The sequence below is a fragment of the Anser anser genome, assembly GCF_964211835.1.
Source record: "Anser anser genome assembly, chromosome: 20".
Lineage (NCBI taxonomy): Eukaryota > Metazoa > Chordata > Aves > Anseriformes > Anatidae > Anser > Anser anser.
Window position 1 is genome coordinate 1,351,701 of NC_139741.1, and position 12,707 is coordinate 1,364,407.

The 12,707-nt window shown below is 38.5% G+C and overlaps 2 protein-coding genes across 6 annotated transcripts in view; one reads left to right on the top strand and one right to left on the bottom strand.

The window, feature by feature from the left end:
• The window catches only part of NF1 (neurofibromin 1), a 98,380-nt gene that overhangs the window by 57,581 nt on the left and 28,092 nt on the right, over nt 1-12,707 (top strand). For all 3 annotated transcript variants that reach the window (XM_083806097.1, XM_083806095.1, XM_083806096.1), the window contains one exon: nt 12,112-12,544. In XM_083806097.1, coding sequence (XP_083662223.1) covers nt 12,112-12,544 — 433 coding nt within the window. The remainder of the gene's footprint in view (nt 1-12,111; nt 12,545-12,707) is intronic.
• On the bottom strand, nt 6,297-10,909 carry EVI2A (ecotropic viral integration site 2A). Of its 3 annotated transcripts, XR_014574195.1 has the most exons (3): nt 10,754-10,909; nt 8,541-8,719; nt 6,297-7,735 (listed from the first exon to the last, which is right to left on the bottom strand). XR_014574195.1 is itself a non-coding variant. In XM_083806100.1 (2 exons), the coding sequence occupies exon 2, from the start codon at nt 7,717-7,719 to the stop codon at nt 6,958-6,960; it is 762 nt and encodes a 253-aa protein (XP_083662226.1). In that variant the 5' UTR covers nt 7,720-7,735; nt 10,754-10,892; the 3' UTR covers nt 6,297-6,957. The 3 variants fall into 3 exon arrangements, 2 of the variants coding, with proteins under 2 accessions (XP_083662226.1, XP_083662227.1); XM_083806100.1 differs by lacking the exon at nt 8,541-8,719 and having other exon boundaries at nt 10,754-10,892; XM_083806101.1 differs by lacking the exon at nt 10,754-10,909 and having other exon boundaries at nt 8,541-8,678.

The window sequence follows — 12,707 nt, forward strand, 5'->3', positions numbered from 1 at the left end:
TAAAAAGTCATGCAAGCTGTTTTCTTTTTTACCTTCATTTAATCTCTGCTTCTGTAGCAAAGGTTAATGTTAATTTAGGCTTCCTATCTTGAGCTTTCTTAAGCAACACTGCTAGGATATCTTTTCATAGTTTTAAAATGCTCAGTTTTCTGCTGCTCAGGTCAGGTTGTCCCTGTATTGTCAGGTATAATATAGCCCAGATTGTAGGATTTAACTGCTTTCTGTAGGACGTCTTTATCTGCATTTCTCCAAACAATATCGTAAGAGTATATATATTGTTTATAATGCTGTTAATTTTAACATCATTTAGCGCAACAAGCCTTACAGAAGTCTCTGAGCAACTGGAAAGCTGTTCTTCAGGCACACAGATGTATACATCTTATATAAACAATAAGGAAAATAATTGTAAATATCTTTTCCTGTGCCCATTGTACCCACATCAGCATAGAATTGCATATGCACATCTTAAGACTTATTTTTTAGTGGTAATTTAAATAATTTGAAATTTGTTGTTATATGTGCAAACAAGTGGTCTGCACAATGCATACAAATATATTCCCTCTTCCAACAAACTCAAGACTGCAAGCTCTTTGCCTCTTTGCAGAGATGTCGTGGAAACCTAGCTTCAGCATCTGGCAGCTTCTTTCTATAAATTTAAGCATTCGAAACCAGGAAAATATATCTGTTTTTTAATTTACCTTTGAGACCATCTTTCAACTTCCCATCAAATAGCATATTAAAATGCATGGTTCTAGACAGGGCAGCAAGCTTCTCTTGTAGTCAGGACCCAGAAAGGAACCTCTAAAACGCTTAAGCATCTGGAGTTAAAAGGCATCTGGCATCTAGACAACCATAAATCAATTTTTGAAGTTTATATAAATAAGATTAAATCTTTTCTGAAAAGACTGCTTTAAAGGAGATGAGTAAACATGCACAACTCATTCTGATAGTTATTTGCATTGGGTGTTCTGTGAACTGTTTCTATTTATCCACAAAAATGAAAAGTGCCTAGGTAAAAGAAGGCTTCTTCATGCTTGTTCTTCACGTGCTTGGAACTATTTCAGCTTTTTTGTGACCACCATATTAATTCTTTACTTTCACTATTATTCTCTGTGTTACCAAAAAATAATATGTAGTGACTAGAGATTTTATATCACTAAATATTTTGGCAATATTTGATCTGGAGGAAATCTCCTTCCTATTAATGAAGAGCAACTGATGGCTGTTATGAGGATTTATTTTAAATGCCTGTCAACCGCTGTTACCAAGTAGTCTCCAGTCATATGCAGAAAATAGACCTTTTTATGAAAGATAGCCGATATGTGTGCATGTCAAAGCATTCGGATTTTGTTCTGAATTGGAAGCTTTGTATCTAAGCAAATTCTCTGTTGTGCTTTAAGCAACCAAAACATCTTTGAATTAGAAAGCTTTATTAAAATTAGCTTGAATTCATTGCATTCACTTGTACAGCCTAATAGGACAAACAGTTGTTAGAAGCTCTGAGTACCTCTAAAGCTTATACTGTTTCTTGAAAGCTCCGTGTCCATCTGTATGCTATGTAGACGTATGTGCTGACACACAAAGGTATGCATGCTGTTTTCTGTAGTCTCCAAAATCTGGAGTTGCTACTTGTCTGTGCAGTGGGCTCCATCTGTATTGTATTTTGGCATGATTTGGTTTGGGCAGAACTAGGTTGTTCCCTTCTGTGAAAGCTGAAGTCAGTAAGTGCTGGGGAACCATTGCTCATGCTGTGGTTTGGCTGTTCCTGCTTGTGGCAACTTCTCCATTGTTGAGTTATTTGAAGAATGCTTCATTTAAGAAAAATGAGAAGCATGTTGGAAAGTGATTTTGGCCATCTCTGGAGGGTGTTCTAGCTGTGGCAGTGATTCACAAATCTCTTAAATGATTAGCTCAGGAGGGGGGGGAAATTGTTCCTTTATTTCTGAGTGAAGTTCTCCTTGTTTGCTGGAATCCGAACCATGATCCTCAGTTGGTTCCCTGAGCCAGTCAGGTGGAGGTGGCAGGTCAGAGGACCCAGAAGAGGGGTGAGGACACGAGCCAGCTGTGCAGCTTGCTGCGTCTGAGACAGGCGGTGCAGCGGCGCTGGAAACGGAGATCCTGGCTGCAGAGCAGTCTTCTGCTGGTGGAGGCGGTTGGCTGCTTTCATGACCGGTGGTGCAGCTGGATGGTTTCTCTGACATGATAAGGTCATGCTGGAAGTGTGTATCTTCTCTAAATTTCCAAGGCAACACAGATAAAAACGATGAACGCTTGGTAGCCTGGCCAGCGTCCATAAAGATATCTGGTGTATCTCCATCTGCAAACGGAGAACGACCAGCCCAGTTTGAATTGACTAGAAGGGGCCTTTTGCAGCACTTCCACAGAATAATCACAATAATAGCAATTATCATACTAACCAAAATTAGGCCAATTATGATTGCTGCTAGGCTTTCATTGCTAGGCTCTTTGCATATTCCAGTCGGGCGAGGTGTTGTCATCACAGCAGTCAGTGCTCTGCCAAACGTGTGCAGACTGGGTCCGGTTGTTTGCAATCGATACATAGTAAAACTGTTTTTTGTTGGACTCCTGGTACTGGTATATACATTTCTTTCACTCATGGAAACATCTGAGGGTGTTTCGGTAGAAAGCGATTTCCAGATTTCTCCAGAGATAAGAGCCAGTATTATTTGGCTGCGCACCATTTCCCTGCAGTCCATTGAAATGCGTCCTCTCCTACATCAGAAATAAAGTAGAACATGCTAAATTGAACTTTTGAAGTACCACTTCACAGGCACCAGACAATGTTATGTTATACGTAGTATAAAAATAATATTAGACTCACTGTTTGAACTTTCATGCCTGTTGCCATTTGTATAACCAGCAGGTTTGTCACTGATTTTACAAGCAGCAGACAGATTTTCAGTATTACTGATCGTTGAAGGTAAGCGACTTTGAAGAGAATGTCATAATTATTATTTTTTCACATTATCAGAAAAAGACATTGGGAAAGAAGTCTGAAGTATGGTTCAAAATAACTTTAATCATTCACCTAAATGGTTATGGATGCAAAACAAAATATGAAACACTCGCAGAAGTATTGACAAACAGTATTGTCACAAAAGCAAAGAAAATTGTCTTGTTTTATACCTTAAAGATTGAAAGAGACAAGCCAAGCCTGAGTTAAAAGCTGTTAACAGTTCTGTTACTTTTATTTCCTGTTCTTGCCTCACTTCTGCAGTTAGAATGTAATATTTTTTTTAAAGTTTCCAAATACTGCTACTGTAATGGAACATCACTCAAACGTGCTCAGACTGTTTTAGTATAAATTCCTGCATGTGGAACATTTTTGTAATGACGGGGGGTGTGTTAATGTTAAGTGTTTGGGATGAAACACTTTTTTCCCTGTACTGTTTAGAGTTCAGGTCTCTGAATGTCTCTGTATGAGACAAATCATGTAAAATACAGCCACTATATAGTGATTTTTTTAATCTGAAATTACTTCCGTGCATTTCGATCTAATTTATTATTATTATACTAGTCACGTGAAATGGTCTTCAGAAAATCAGTACGCATTACTACTGCACCTGAAATTTAATTTTATGCGTTTAATGCTTCTAGAGAACCGTATAATCTAAACTGTATAAAATTCATAACAGATAAAAATGATGCTATTTCATTTTCTTTTGCTCCCCTCTTTTCAAAATACAGTCAAATAATACATACAGAGTTCATGATAATTCATAGTAACAACATTTCAGGACTGAGATAATGCTTGTAGGATAGAGACATTCTACAAGAGCTTTGACTGTCAGAAACTTACGAAGTGCTTACAAAGCACTGCACGCAGTTTCTTTAAAAACAAATAATGCAAATATTAAGCAGTGACAACTTGAAGTTGATTCTTACCTTGACGTTTATGGTTTATCAAGCAAGCATCTTATTTTTTGTTTGAAGCCTTACAAAGACGGACTGTGTGCTGAAAGCCGAGCAGTTTTAAAATGGCTTTTCTCACATTGAAGCAAGTTTCTGCAGCTGAAGAGGAAGTTTACCAACACTTGCTGCAGGAAGTGCCAAGAGTAGGGAGATTACTAAGAAGCTTAGCTCAAGGTTTGCATGATTTAAGAGCAAACTTTTCAGCTCTGATGATTTGATAAAACTTAAATATTTACGTGCTTGTGGCTTTTATTGAGTCTGTGTCTATTGTGAAGAAATTAATAAATGCTTGGTTTCCTGTCTTTGAAAATAGTTATAAAATTTTTGATTGACATAGAAGTAGGTTTGGATTTTATTTTTACAGATATAATTTTGGTGGTGGTTTTGATGAACTGTCATGATTATTAATGGAAAAGCAACCTTAAGTTCATTGCGGTGAGTCATAGAGAGCCATCTGATCACAAGATACTGGCTTGCTTACACATCTTCATGTGCGTAGTTGTTTTAAAAGGCGGATAACTATAGATTTTACCCTTCCCCCTGCCTCCTCTTCCCCACATTATTATTCTGTCTGGACAACTTTGGTACTTGCTGTTGTCATTAAAGGCGGACGGTGCTCTCTGAGCAGTTGTTTTCCCACTGTCTCTTTGTCCGCATCCCTTAGTGCAAACCAGGCTACTTCGTATTTTTTGTCTCCTTAAGCATTTTTGCCTAGAAAGGCTGCGTGGCAAAAGAAACCTGCACAAATGTCCTCACAGCATTTTGCAAGTGTATTCTTGTGCCTACAACAGTAGCTAGTGCCATGTCCTCATTCTGCAGCTTCTTCATTTCCTGTATGTGCTGTGCTTCTCTTCTGGTTGCACTGGCTCTTTTTTATTCTCTCCCTACTCCTGCAGCACAGACAAATCCTGATCCCATACTGACATCATAACTCACAGTTTCTTGAGTCCTTCATCTCATCTACATTCCCTTCACTCATCACAGTCTCCACCTGTCTTCAGCCACAGATCACACCCTCATTACTATTTCTTTTCCTTCTTTCCACTGATAGGATCGTGATTCTTTCCTTTTTTTCCTTTTTTTTTTTATTTTATTTTATTTTATGACAATGTTGTTTCACCCTTTTTATCTGCTTTCTGCTAGCAACTGACTGTGTTCCTGATCCAGGCTGGCTAATTCTCCTACAGATTCGTTCTCCTTTTTTTAGTTCTGTTATCTTCTTAGCTGTGACAAGTTTTACACCAGGTTAGATTCCCACATCTGCTATCCCAGATTCATTTTTAGTACTTGCAGTGCCTCTGCTGTTGCCTCATGTGCTTATGGTCATTTTGGGGAAGAAAAAGGCAACTGTAATGCAGCATCTCCCTACCCTGCCCTTTAACTCTCTTTCTGTCACAAATGTGAGATGTTGTTGATTAGTCTCCTCTAAATACTAAGCTGTCATCACCAATCTGTCACAATTTGTCCTTAATTCTTTTCTTGTGCTCTCCCCTCATGTTTTAGAAATGTGAGACACGATATCCTATCCCCCCATCCTACCTGCGTGCTGTGTTGCACCTTCTCCCTTTGAGATCTAAGGTCTGAATACATGCCTTACAGTAGATGCATTTGAATTCTCCCTGTAGTTTTATTTTCCATCTTCATTGAAGTCTATTTTCTAATGACTCCTACTTCTGAGCTAAGCTTTCAAACTTTTTCCAGCTTTATCTTCCTTACCAACTACCTTTGACACAGGCAATTTATTTTTTATTTTTTATTTTTTTGAGATCTTGTTCTTTCCTGACTTCCATAATACTGTTGTCTTTCTTCTCTGTTGCTTCTTTACTTGCCCTTCCAGGTAGGTTTATAGGTGATGGAGTGGAATTTAAGTAATTGGTGTTCAGTCTTGATCCTTTCAAACTCATACAACCATCTCTTGTGTCAAGGATACTGCAGATGCGCAGGAAGTTTAGAGCTTTGTTGTTACTCAGTTCTAACACCTATACCCATGGTGCAATAAATCTTTAACCCAGGAGGTAGCCTGTGAAAAGAAGCTTCTCATGTTTCCTTAAAATAACAAAGCTCCTCTATACTGAGGCTAGATGCAGGCATCTGCCAATATATACGGGAAAATCAGGTCTCTGGGAATAACATAACTAAAAGTATTGGTTGCTCCTGAAGAAATTTTTGACATGTTCTAATTGGTTGCACTAGGACAAAATGTAGTATTTTTCCATATGGATGTTTTCACAAGGTAAGAAATCACGCCTAGGTATCAGAGAAGACTGTTACTGACATTCAGCAGATGTGATAGGGATATGATATTCCAAAATGTCTAGTGTAATATTTCTTACAATATTTTGACTTAGAGAAATAACATATACTTTATTTAAAAAATGATGATGATAGTTTATTGAGGATAACAAAATGGAAGTCTTTTTATATTGTAATATACAGTACAAACTTCATATATTTATGCACAAATTCAAAACAATAAATATGATTGCTATCAATCTAGTTCAAAAACAGTTGAGCTGATTTAAACAGTTTTTGATAGAGAAAGTGGAAGGGGCATTTTGAGAGACTAGTTCCTGTTTCAGTAATTGTGTCATAGTTGTGACTGAACTACGGTTTTCTTAAATAGCAACCTGGATATGCCTGTGTGGCACTTCAGAGTGTGCTGTGTTTATTAGACTAACCATCCTTTCCTTTTTTCCCCCCAATGGTCTTTGAGAATGGACAAACTTCTGTCCTTCTGTTTTATCCTGTTTGGCTACTTCAGCTGTGATTTCTGGTCAAAAGGAGTTAAACCAACCTTGGCGCTATTTATAAAGAAGCTTTGTAATGCAGTCCTACTCCTAGATCTACACATTTTTACAGCATTCCCACTACCATAAAATGAAAAACCCTAAGGTGTGAGTTTAGCTTTCCTGTGTTACAATTTCAGTTGTTATTTGAAAGCTAAGTTTTTGTTTCATATTAATCATTTTTTATCATATTAATTAATAAAAAATGTAAAAGCTGAGGCTTTTTTAGCTGACTGATCTAAATCTCAACCACAAAATTGGTTAAAATGCTTTTGTGTGACTTCAGTTCTTCATTTTCTTGTTTATCTGTTTCTCTAGTGATTCTCTCAGTAGTTTGATCTTGGGTTTTCCTTTGGATTGCGGCATCTCTCCCTGCTAGTAACTCTTGCATTATCAAGTCAGTTCCAGCTGCCTCCTTAGGCATCTTCTGCCACGTTCCTGCTGCAGTTGGCCATAAGCTGTTGGTAGCCAGAATATCGCCATTGCTTCTGGGCCTCCGTTTTCCTTGTTGAGCTTTTTTGAGATAAGACATTTTGTTTGCTATTACAACCGTTGACAGAAACAAGAAGGTGCAGATGAGCACAAGCACTGCTATTATAATGAAGCAAATCAGTATAAGAGACTTATTGTCTTCACACATTTCATTTGTCCGTGTAGTCTTGGGTTTGCTGGTATTCTTAGGTCCTCCAGCGGCAGAAACAGCACTTCTGGGAGATGAAGACACTGAAGAGTTTTGCCTCATTGTTGAAGAGAGAGACTGAGAGGTGGCTGTCTGCATTTCAGTAGTCATTGTTTTCCTGTTGAAATTGATGGTTGGAGGAGAATTTGTATTGGCTTCTATTATGTTCTGGCTGCCACTTAGGTTTTGGCTGATGGGATTCCAGGTTTCATTTATAACTCTGGGGTACTCAGTATGGTTTGCATTTACTTGCAAACACAAAGCAAAAATTATCACAACAGGGAACGCAAAATGTGGTTTACTGTGTATCTTTGTCTTCATCTTCCTCTTTAGTCACCTACAAAAGGATAAAATACGGTATTAGTTTAGCAGTGCTGGTTCTGAGAGGTTTGAATCGGACTTCTCAGGGAATAGTAGCCAGCAGCCTTTTTGATCAAAAATGTGTTTTAACTTGACCTCATGTTCACTGCATGTAGGAGGAAGCGTTCAACTGCTGGGAATTCTCACTGAATAGGTGGTCTTGAACTTCAGCTCTTAAACTGTTAAATTCTGACAGTTGGAGGTTTATATATAATGTATGTGAAGATTAAAAAAAGAACATGGAGCAAAGTAGTGAAAGGAAAGTGTTTTCTACTAAGTACTCAGTGAAGTGTGAATGTAGACACTGTAGTAGTTCCTCCTCTCTAAAGCTGACCACATTAGATCTGTAAGTTCATCACTTCTCCTTTTAAATGATGAAGGGAGGCACCATGTAAAATTTACAAAATACCACTTTTTTCTTTCCTTTGTTCCCCTGAATTTGGGAAATGTAACCATGCTCATACGGATGGTCAAATGAAAAGCTTTAATTGAAAATGTTCTTGTAAACGACAGCAGTAACTTATTTTAATTGTTTGTATTCCTTATCTCAGCTGTCTGGCGCATTTTGTAAATACCTAGGAAAATCTTAATTATCTAATTCTTCTGATTTATTATGCAAAAGGCTGTCTATCACAAGTGTACTTCTAACATCTTATTCCTCACAAACATACTTCAGATTGTGACATTTTCTTGAAAACTTCTGAGATTATGCAAATTATATTACCATTAGTATGTTCTGTTTTACATTTGTGTAGTACTCAGATTTGTATTATAATCTTTACCTGTTGAATCTGTCTGGAGAACAGGAAACTGATCTTTAGATGAATCAGATACTAAGATGATAAAATAACGGTGACAGATGAGACAAATTAGTGAACTGCTTCAGTGCTGATGCTTCTTGAATTTTGCGTGAGACACCTTCAGAGCGTAAGGCTTATTCTGTCCAGTGTGTCTCTTTCACCTGCGTTAACAGAACCAAGTGTTTCTTCTGAGTGTTATATATTCCATCTTGTTCAAATATAACTACTCTAAAGAATGACTGAAAGTAGTAGTGCTATTTTTAGAAATACATTTCTTCTTATAGTACTTTAAAGACAACAAAGCACATCTGTATGCTTCTAAGTTTAGGTAATTTTGAAATATGCCAGACAGTGTTTACTTTGCCATAGGGAGAAGTTATCATATCTACCAAAGGACTTAATGTATTCACACCCAAAAATCAGAGAGGTGAACTTGATTATCTTTTTAATATCCAAATGGCAGTCCTTTGTATTGCTGATGTCCCCCAGGAAAGTGAAAGAAGTGATAGACGTGATCTGTAGCCAGAGAACAAACAACGGGTGTCTCCTCACATGGCAAATGAGCAGCAAATGATATATTTCACAGATTTCTCTAGGTTGGAAGAGACCTCAAGATCATCGAGTCCAACCTCCGACCTAACACTAAGTACTCCACTAAACCATATCCCTAAGCTCTACATCTAAACGTCTTTTAAAGACCTCCAGGGATGGTGACTCCACCACCTCCCTGGGCAGCCCGTTCCAATGCTTAATAACCCTTTCGGTAAAGAAGTTCTTCCTAACATCCAACCTAAAACTCCCCTGTCGCAACTTTAGCCCATTCCCCCTCGTCCTGTCACTAGGCACGTGGGAGAATAGACCAACCCCCACCTCTCTACAGCCTCTTTTCAGGTAACTGTAGAGAGCGATGAGGTCGCCCCTGAGCCTCCTCTTCTCCAGGCTGAACAAGCCCAGCTCCCTCAGCCGCTCCTCGTAAGACTTGTTCTCCAGACCCCTCACAAGCTTGGTCGCCCTTCTCTGGACTCGCTCGAGCACGTCCATGTCCTTCCTGTAGCGAGGGGCCCAAAACTGAACACAGTACTCGAGGTGCGGCCTCACCAGAGCCGAGTACAGGGGCACAATCACTTCCCTCGACCTGCTGGCCACACTGCTTCTTATACAGGCCAGGATGCCGTTGGCCTTCTTGGCCACCTGAGCACACTGCTGGCTCATATTCAGCCGACTATCCACCAATACTCCCAGGTCCTTCTCGGCCAGGCAGCTTTCCAGCCACTCATCTCCCAGCCTGTAGCTCTGCTTGGGGTTGTTGCGCCCCAGGTGCAGGACCCGGCACTTGGCCTTGTTGAACTTCATGCAGTATATATATGTATCTTTCTTTGCAGTTCAACTAAATCATAAAACCAGACTCTGTTCTGAGATGAATCCTCATTGTTAAATTTGAACTAGAAACCATTTTAGTAATCAGCTACAGCTCAGGTAAAAGATTTTGTTACCTATATGGTAACAGTTGCCTGGAGAATGCCTCGTCACATACTTTAAAAAGGAATAAAAGCAGGAACGGCAAACCTTTTGTTTGGTTGGTTTTTTTTAGAAACAAACATTTCACAAGAAGTTTCTGCATGCTGTGCGGAACTGAGGTGCAGCTGCCGGTACAAATGTAGCTCAGTGCTTACTGCCTGAGGGTTACAGAGCTCTGCCTGCACCCTCCGAGAGCATGAGAAGTCCAGTGTTACTTATGATCTGGACCAGAGGTGCTTTTCTTGAAAATAAACAGGCTGGTGTTGTCAAGAGTTTCTCTTAAAATCATAAGAACAAAGGAACTGATCATTAAATAGTTTTGGGGTTTTTCTTAGCTCAACCCTTTCTAGGTATTGGTAGGGTCTTCTGTCAGTACGCAGTAAGAGCTGCAATGCTTAGGAACCACGCAGCAACGTGGTGGCTGTCGCTGTTCATTCCTTGGAGTCTGATTGTGAACAGCCTTTAATGTTACTAAAAATGCAGTTGTTTTATCAGCTTCCTTAAAGCAGTCAAAGATGATACTTTTATTTATTGTTACTGTTTGAGTTACATGTGGTAAACTAAAATAAAATAAAATCTTTTACATAAAAAAATAGAAACTTTTATGTAAGATTTTCTACAAAATCTAAGAAACCTTGAAGCAGAACTTTTAAAATAGAAGGAAAATGTGCACTTACCTTGCCAAGACGTAGTCAAAAGAAAGTTGGTGCTTTAGATATTTAATCCTCTAACAGTAAAATTTCTTTGTGCATATATTTGCTCTTAGGATGCAAACGACCGTCAGGATTAAGCAAGTAGACTTAGACAAGGCTGGATTTTTTTTAAGCAAATCTGAACTGAAATTATATGTCGTTTACTCTAAGTAGGGAACTAAAACCACAGTGATGACACACTTCCTTTTTGTAACAACTATACCATGACATGTTAGAGGCAGAGAAACACCAGCTTGCCCAAATTAGCTTTCCGAACAACAGGAAGTAACACAAGGAAAAAGTCTTAGGCAGACAAATATTCAACATTCATGAAGTTTATCTTCTTTGTTATCTTGTGTTCAGGTGGCTTACCTCAAATGTTACCGAGAGCTGTGTCTCACTGTGATCAAAACTACGTATGTCTTTACAGTATTAATTAGCTCTTTCTATAGGCTGTTGTCTTGCTTTGAAAGAGTTGAGTTAATAACAGTTGGAAACAGCTCTAGGTATTTAAAAGTTCAAAAACTACTGGTAAGTTTGATTTAGAATTAATTATTTCTAGTAGAATTCCATCTTCTATGCTAACTCTGGGAACTGGACAGAACATCTGCCTAAACCAAGTCTCATAGAGTTCAGCAATTCATTAAACGAGAACAAAAGGTAGTTAATATTTTTATATAGTACCTGAATACTATATAGACCAATCCTCTGTGCTACTCAGAGGACCCATCATTCTTAGAAACGCTCCACCAAGCATTAGAGTGCATTATGTGCTGCAGTAGATTGCAAATAAAATGAGCTGAGACCCTTTGAAAAAATGGTATATGGATGTTTAATTAGTCTTAATCAAGGCTATTGAAATAAATCTTTTCCACACATAAAATTAGACGTAATTTGAATCTGTATAAATGTAAAAAAGAGTTTGCGGGTCTGCTATTTTACTTCTATTTTTAAAGAAACCCTCAGCTCTTACAGTTTTGAGCTGATCGATGAGCTCTTCCTCTCCAGCATGGGTTTTATTTTTCCTCTTGTTGGAGATGCTGAATGAACCTCTGTCTGTCTAGAGACTGCTGGCTGTGGTAGATTGTGTGGCACTTCAAAATGAAGTTGAGTTACCTCCAAGTGGAGCTTCACCATTGGGCTCTAAACTTGGTTGGCGCATGAGCCATGGCAGAATTTAGGCTATGGATGTCAATCCTGTATTAGTGCTCGAGACTGACATTTTTAGGACTATGTGAAAGATCAGTTTGTTTTAGCGTTGTAGTCTGTGTGATACACTACTAAAATGTTTTGATGTGGATTTAAAAGGCAAACCAAACAGTGTCTGTCTTGTTTTCTTACAGGTTCAAGACTGGTCAGATCAATGGAGATTTACTGATATACCACGTCCTGCTAACTCTGAAGCCATACTATGCAAAGCCATATGAAATTGTAGTGGACCTCACGCATGCTGGCCCCAGTAATCGTTTTAAAACAGACTTTCTTTCTAAATGGTTTGTAGTTTTTCCAGGCTTTGCTTATGAAAATGTCTCAGCAGTTTTTATTTATAACTGTAATTCTTGGGTCAGAGAATACACCAAATACCATGAAAGACTCTTGACAGGTTTGAAAGGAAGCAAAAGGCTTATTTTCATAGACTCTCCGGGGAAGCTGGCAGAGCACATTGAACATGACCAGCAGAAACTCCCAGCAGCTACCTTGGCTTTGGAAGAGGACTTGAAAGTATTTCACAATGCTCTCAAACTGGCTCATAAAGACACCAAAGTTTCTATTAAGGTAAGTCTTCTTCATGCTGTTCCTAGTGAACTGTTATATTTCAATAAGAATTTGAGTATGATTTTACTGTCTTAATTCTCTTGTCTCATGGAGGAATCACAACTTAATTTCTTACAATTTCACATATTTATCTTCATAAAATAGAAATATCAGACTTTTTTTC

Coding starts and splice junctions, on each gene's coding strand:
- EVI2A (XM_083806100.1), bottom strand. CDS start 7,719: ATGAAGACAAAGATACACAGTAAACCACATTTTGCGTTCCCTGTTGTG.